Source organism: Artibeus jamaicensis, unplaced genomic scaffold (genome assembly GCF_021234435.1).
Source record: "Artibeus jamaicensis isolate MK-2021 breed Jamaican fruit bat unplaced genomic scaffold, CSHL_Jam_final contig_3126, whole genome shotgun sequence".
Lineage (NCBI taxonomy): Eukaryota > Metazoa > Chordata > Mammalia > Chiroptera > Phyllostomidae > Artibeus > Artibeus jamaicensis.
The window spans coordinates 16,889,798-16,895,797 of record NW_026521723.1 but is presented as its reverse complement, the minus strand read 5'-3'; the positions used below and the strand labels follow the sequence as shown (position 1 = coordinate 16,895,797).

Below are 6,000 nucleotides of genomic sequence, written 5' to 3'. Positions count from 1 at the left end.
ACCTTATAAATAGTCCTTTTATTAAATTCCCCCAAAATTGCCCAATTTGAGTGCATCATCTGCTTCTTGCTGGATTGTGGCTGATTCAAGGATATTTAAAAAGACCACAGTTTGGGAAACACCGACACAAAGGAAATCTACCTATATTCCCCAAAGAACTCTCTGATTCCTCAAACCTTTCAGATATCCAGAGAGGACAAGGGTAAGGGAGGCGAATGGCATCACCTTCTGCCCCACCCTTCATCCCCTCTCTTGTTCCAAGCACTTCTTTCCAATTGCTCTTTTAACACAGAGACTTCAGCATCTAGTGTTCTCTTCAATCCTAGACTGTCAATCACATTTTTTGTATGTAACAGAATTCCATTCCAATAAAACGATACATGACTCAGATATTCCATGGAGATTTATTTTTGATAAAAAGCATTTTTCCCATATATGTTTCTATTGAATCCTAGGTACAGATACCCAAGGATGTGATGCAATTGCTCTTAAGTATGAGTAAGAAAGCTGACATGATATCTGCGCAAGACTCTTCAAGTGGACGATAGATATCAAGTTCTGTAAAATGAGCTATATTCCCTTCTATGGTGGGGAATTATGGGGGAAATAACCAATAACCATTTCATCTTATTTTTTAGTAGTAATGGCCTAGAATAAGTTGAACTCCTCTCCTCCAAAATCCAGGGAGATGTGTCCTGCCCCGGCTTATACTATGCACATGTAATTTTCAGGTCACGACAAACAGTCACTCCTGGTTGTAAGTTCACTGGTTCAGGTAAGCAGACCGTCTTTTTACTGTAAGAGAAGAGCAACAAGAAGGTATATGCTCAGGGCACGTTCCTTTTGCTCAGGAGGGAGGGCTAGGAGGTCTTGTGTTTTCATGATGTCAGGTGAAAGAAGTCCATAGTCATATACCACAAGAGCCTACTGTCCTCAAAGGGCCCAGGTGTTAAGACTAATAATATAAAGGCCTGCTAGAGGCAGGGAGTAAGGTGGTTAGGGAGTCTCGATCCACACCCATGAATGTGACTAGTGGACACTAAGGAGGAGGAAAATGTAATTAGAAATCTTTATTCCAATAAAATCTTTTATAGAACCCAAATAAAACATATCTAGATAGATAGATAGATAGATATTGATTACATAGAAAGAAAAGGTAAAAAGGGGTTTCTTCTATTGATGTAAAAACAAGGATTTAAGAGTTCACCCTCTTTGGATTCCTAACATTCCCAACACAAGATGGCTTCGCAAAAATATCAGGAAAACCCTGGGTTGCTGTCATCTCTGCATCAAAGAAGCTAATCACTCATGATTAGATTGAATCTCAACAAGCATCACATGTAAGTCTAGGATTGGTTCTTATGGGTGTCTCTGGGATGGAGTGGGTGCTGGGCTTACTTGTCATTGACGGGCAATGGAGCAGTGCAGAACTTCCCGACAATGGTGGTTCGATCTTTTTTCCAAACCCAGTGGGAAGCCTGGAACTTGAGATTCACTTGGTGCACCTGGCACTGAGGGTCGGGATGAGCTAGAACTCCTCTCCCCTGCAGTTGCTGTCTAGGTCTGCAAGGGAAAGGGAGAGTAAGTTATGTAGCACTTCTGGCCTTTGCTTCCCCTTGGTCCCTAGGGGGCTCTGCTGGTAGCACTGGTTAGCTGTCAGGCACAAAAGTTAGCTCCTTGAAGGTGGGGACCACAGTCCTTTGTATCACCCCAACTACCCCTCTGCCCACATACCCACATACTCACAACTTTGAACATGACTTGGAAAATAATTGTATTTTTGAAAGGAAATAAAAGGGCACTGCAGTGAAACAGTAGCTCTTGGACTTTCACATCTGGAAAAATGTCTCTCATTCTTAGACTCCTAGTTGGAAAAGATCCTCACTTTCAGACCCACCAGCTTCGAAGTAGAGCCCTCTTTAGGGCGTTCCGGTCAAAGGATATGTGTGAAGACTAACCTACTCTACTTTATTTTATTTTATTTTATATTTTTAATGAAAAAGCTAGCTGATTCTATTAGCATCATCAATGCCAAACAAGTTGTTCAATAAATTAAAATTTATTGAATTAAGCACAAAGTTACTTTCACATTTGTCTACAACCATAGTAAATACAGTTCTTTACATAAAAACATAGACTTTGGGATGTAGAACATCCCCAACTGCAAGAGTACACATAGGAAACTCTCATTATTGTGTATATGACAGTGGATTCATTAATCAAATTAAAATAATTATGCAGAATAAAATAAAACAGAAATAACTTATTCACATTGAAATCATCTTTATTTACAAAATACTATCCTGATAATGTAATTCCATTAAGCTCTACATGAAGCATGAGTATAATCACTTAAGTGAAAGCCATTACTTAAACTATTCCTTTTATCTGCATGTTGGAAGTGTTTCTGAAATATTTCAGAAGAAACTTGTTCACTGTAAGACACTGCTTGGGTGGTGGAGCTTGCCAACTCGGAGTATGAAGGAGGCTGTGAGCGGCCTGGGGACGTGGGCTGGGTAAATTTTCTTATCAGAAGGAAACTTGGGGGCTTCACAAAGTCACGGAAAGTAGGGGAAACACTGCCCACAAACCTCCCTCTCCCCCCCTTTTTTTTTTTTATCAATTTCTGTACTGTGAAAGAAAAATGAAAACAAAAACAAGGAATTGAAGGTAATGATGTTCTAAGAGCCTTCGTCAGAAGAGTAATGCCGGTCTCTTGGGAGAGGGAGGAAGGCTTTGTGGGTGTCCATGGGAGTCACTCCGGGAGTGTTTAAAGGAGAGCTATTGGAAGGTGGTCCATAATATTGTGATTGACACCTGTGTGTGGTGTCAGACAGGTGCTAGATTTATCAGGGTGGTTACTTAGTAAGTTGCATAAATGTCAAATCACTGGGTTGCACACTTGTCACATATAATATTGTATGACAACTGTAATTGAAAAATAAAGAGTTATTTTTTTTTAAGTGTAGCTGTAAAAAACGTGAGGGAAACACTCAAAAAAGTGAAGGAAACGCTCAGCCATAGTTCTGGGAACAGGCACCATCCAGCATCAAGCCTGCCAGCCCTCACCTTGCACTCGTTTGCTGGCCGACACTCTGCCTGCAATCCCATTCTGGTAACTCACCCAGTACTACTCCCCCACCCAGGAGTGGGTGCTTCCCAGGCTCTGGCCAGCCCTTCCTGGGCTAGTGGCTGAGGCTCTCCTATGTGCTGACATCCCTGATGCCCCCGGTCCTGCATTCCTGTGCACTGTTTTCTCTCAGAGACTCAATTTCTAGGTTTTCACCACCCTTTGGGACACCCCAGCACTGCTGCCTGCCTCGTCTGCTCTTATCTGAACACACTATACTCGGACTCAATACTGACCCTGAACCTGGGATAGTTGCCCAGTATGTGTCTGTAGGTACGTCTGTGGTGGATTCTGCCCTCACCCCCAGCCCCAGCCCAGTGGGCTCGGCTCACCCATCAGTGATGACACAGCAGGGCCTGTCCAGGAATTTGTATGTAAAATAGAACTATCGCCTAAGGAGAGAGGCCAGCTGTGAGGGACACTTACTTACATGGTGATCTGGGCTGAGGAGGTGACATTGCTGCTAAAGAAGGTGACCACGATGTTGGTGTCCTTGTTTCTTGGCTTCTGCAAGTAAAACTCCACAAGGCTATGATGCACTAGGAAATCAAAGCAGAGCAGACAACTGAGCCAGAGGCTGGTGGGTGCAGTGCTCAAAAAGCCCCAGAGGGGGAGAATAAGTGCAGCGAGGAAGCTCAGCTGTACCTCTGAGTAGGCGTAGGACCTGGAACAGATTACTTGTCATTGCAGATCCTGAGCTTCTTCAAATATAAATTAGGGAAAATAAAAACAGATACCACAGATCTGAATGAGAACTAAATGAGTTACCATGTCTAAAAAGTCCTTAGACAGTGCCTGTGCCTAAGAAACATTCAATACCTGTTAGTTTTCATTATTACTTGTAATGCTAGAATGTCCCACATGTCCCTGTTTGGTGACATTATCTTGGTAGGTTCTCTTATACTAGATAATTAAATCACCGAATAGAGCGATGCCCCTCCCCAACCCCACCAGACACACAGTGTCAGGGATCACTTGTGTGCAGTAGGTGACTACTTCCCTCCGTGTGGCAGACGGGTGCCTACGTGGCATCTCTACCCTCCCAGGCAGCATGGACACCGGGACTCTCAAAGCTGGTGTCATCGACATGGACTGGATGAGCAGCCTGTCTCAGGGACCTGCTATCCCTCTGGCAACAGAAGTAAAGAAACACAGCCTCCCTATCACCCCCATCCTTTCCTTATTAAGGGTCAGGCCCCTCTGGTGGCATTTTTCAGTAACCTTGGCCCTGGAGCATCTCACAGACTCCTTTGGTGATTGGAGCATAGCTGGAGAAGCAACCCTTCACCTTTCCCTGTGGTCCTTCTGGGCTCATGGAGTTAGCAACGAGACTCAGGACAGATGCCAAGATGCCAAGAACTCACCAAAAGAAAAGAGAACACTATATGTGTGCCCCCTACACACAGCCAGAAAGTGTCACATCCCTCCCATCTCTCTTTCATTTGCTTACTATGGGATGCAGATGGTTCCCGTGAAAGACGAGGTTGAACTGAAGTGGATAATTGCAATGTAAAAAAAAAGTTGGCATACATAAGCTTTAGGAATTTCATTCTCTAGGCTGAGTTGGATATATTATATCACTTCTTCTTTGCCAGAAGGTATCACTGATCAAGAAAGTTTCCTAAGGTTCTGCTTCCCTCTTCTCTACATTATCTGGAAGCCCCAAGAGGACCAGGTCTACCAACAACGCCGGGTCAGTGGGAACTGGTACTGGAATCCGATTTGCACAGGAACATGACATAGGAAGCATCACACAGAGCCCTGGATGGTTAACCAGCCAGGAAACCTGGATCCAAGGCCCAGCCCTGCTGCTCACCTGCTGCGGTGCCTTGTCTGAGTCACTGAAACTCTCTGTGCCTCAGTGCCTTCCTCCATAGACAGTAACTCTGGGCTCTCCTCACAGAACATGGTGGGAATTAAATGAGGTGGCAGAGAAAAGGTACTTTGTGTTAAATTTTTGGGGAAGATTCTCTGCTCTGCTGGTGCGTGCCTGGCAGGGGTACAGGGTGAGCCCCATCCTGGTCAGCACCACTGAAGTCCAGTCCAGTGCTGTCATAGCCTGGGACTGGGCGAGGATGGAGGTCTGCCAGCTGCCAGCACCCCATGAACTACCAGGTGGAAGGCCGTATTCCTGGGACACAGAAGGTTCTAGATTGGATGCTCAGAACAGAAGCCTCAAAGCATCAGGTGCTCATGCTGGCTTATTCCTTTTGAACAGACAGGACCATGCTTCTGGGGGCATAGGGAGGGGGTCTCACAATGAATATAACACAGAAAAATTATGGCTACATGAATCTGCCCTAAAATGCTTGTAATCTCCAAGTGCTCCCAGGCTCCCTGTGGCACGTTCCTAGCCGTGCAGATGGGGAGGAGCAAATTCAGGTTGCCCAAAGCTGCCCAGGAGCTGGGGGCAGAACCCAACATCTGCTCCCCACAGCACTGCTTCCACCCCTGCACACAGCATCCTCCTTCAGGCTGACCTTGAAGGGGCAGTGAGGACGGAGGAATAACCAGAAACTCAGCCATAAAGAGTACGTTCTCAGAAGAGAAGCAAAGAAGTGAGGGTGGAGGCAGGTGGTGGCATGGGAAGACTGCAGATTTGAAAGTAAGGAGCCCTGGGGTTGGATCCTGACTTTTTGCCCAGCTTTGTAGTAGCCTTGGGCACATTACTCAGTCTTTCGGAGCCTCCCTTTCCTCACACCTACCTCTCAGAGCTGGGTTATCCAGGAAGCTGATATACGTGAAACGCCTACAGTTAATTCTTGTAACCCATTTTGTTCCTAAGACATAGCCATGAATTCTCTCTGGCATGAAGTTGGAAAGACATGCATCTAGTTTCCCAAATTCTCTGATTGATAAAAGGAAAGGAA

The 6,000-nt window shown here is 45.1% G+C and overlaps 1 protein-coding gene across 1 annotated transcript in view; it reads right to left on the bottom strand.

The window, feature by feature from the left end:
• Positions 1-385: 385 nt before the first annotated feature.
• The window catches only part of PLA1A (phospholipase A1 member A), a 33,979-nt gene continuing 28,364 nt past the window's right edge, over positions 386-6,000 (bottom strand). The window contains exons 10-12 of the mRNA XM_037158773.2: positions 3,561-3,669; positions 1,399-1,563; positions 386-795 (exon numbers count right to left, since the gene is read on the bottom strand). Of these exons, the coding sequence (XP_037014668.2) occupies positions 711-795; positions 1,399-1,563; positions 3,561-3,669 (359 nt within the window). The 3' untranslated portion in view covers positions 386-710. The remainder of the gene's footprint in view (positions 796-1,398; positions 1,564-3,560; positions 3,670-6,000) is intronic.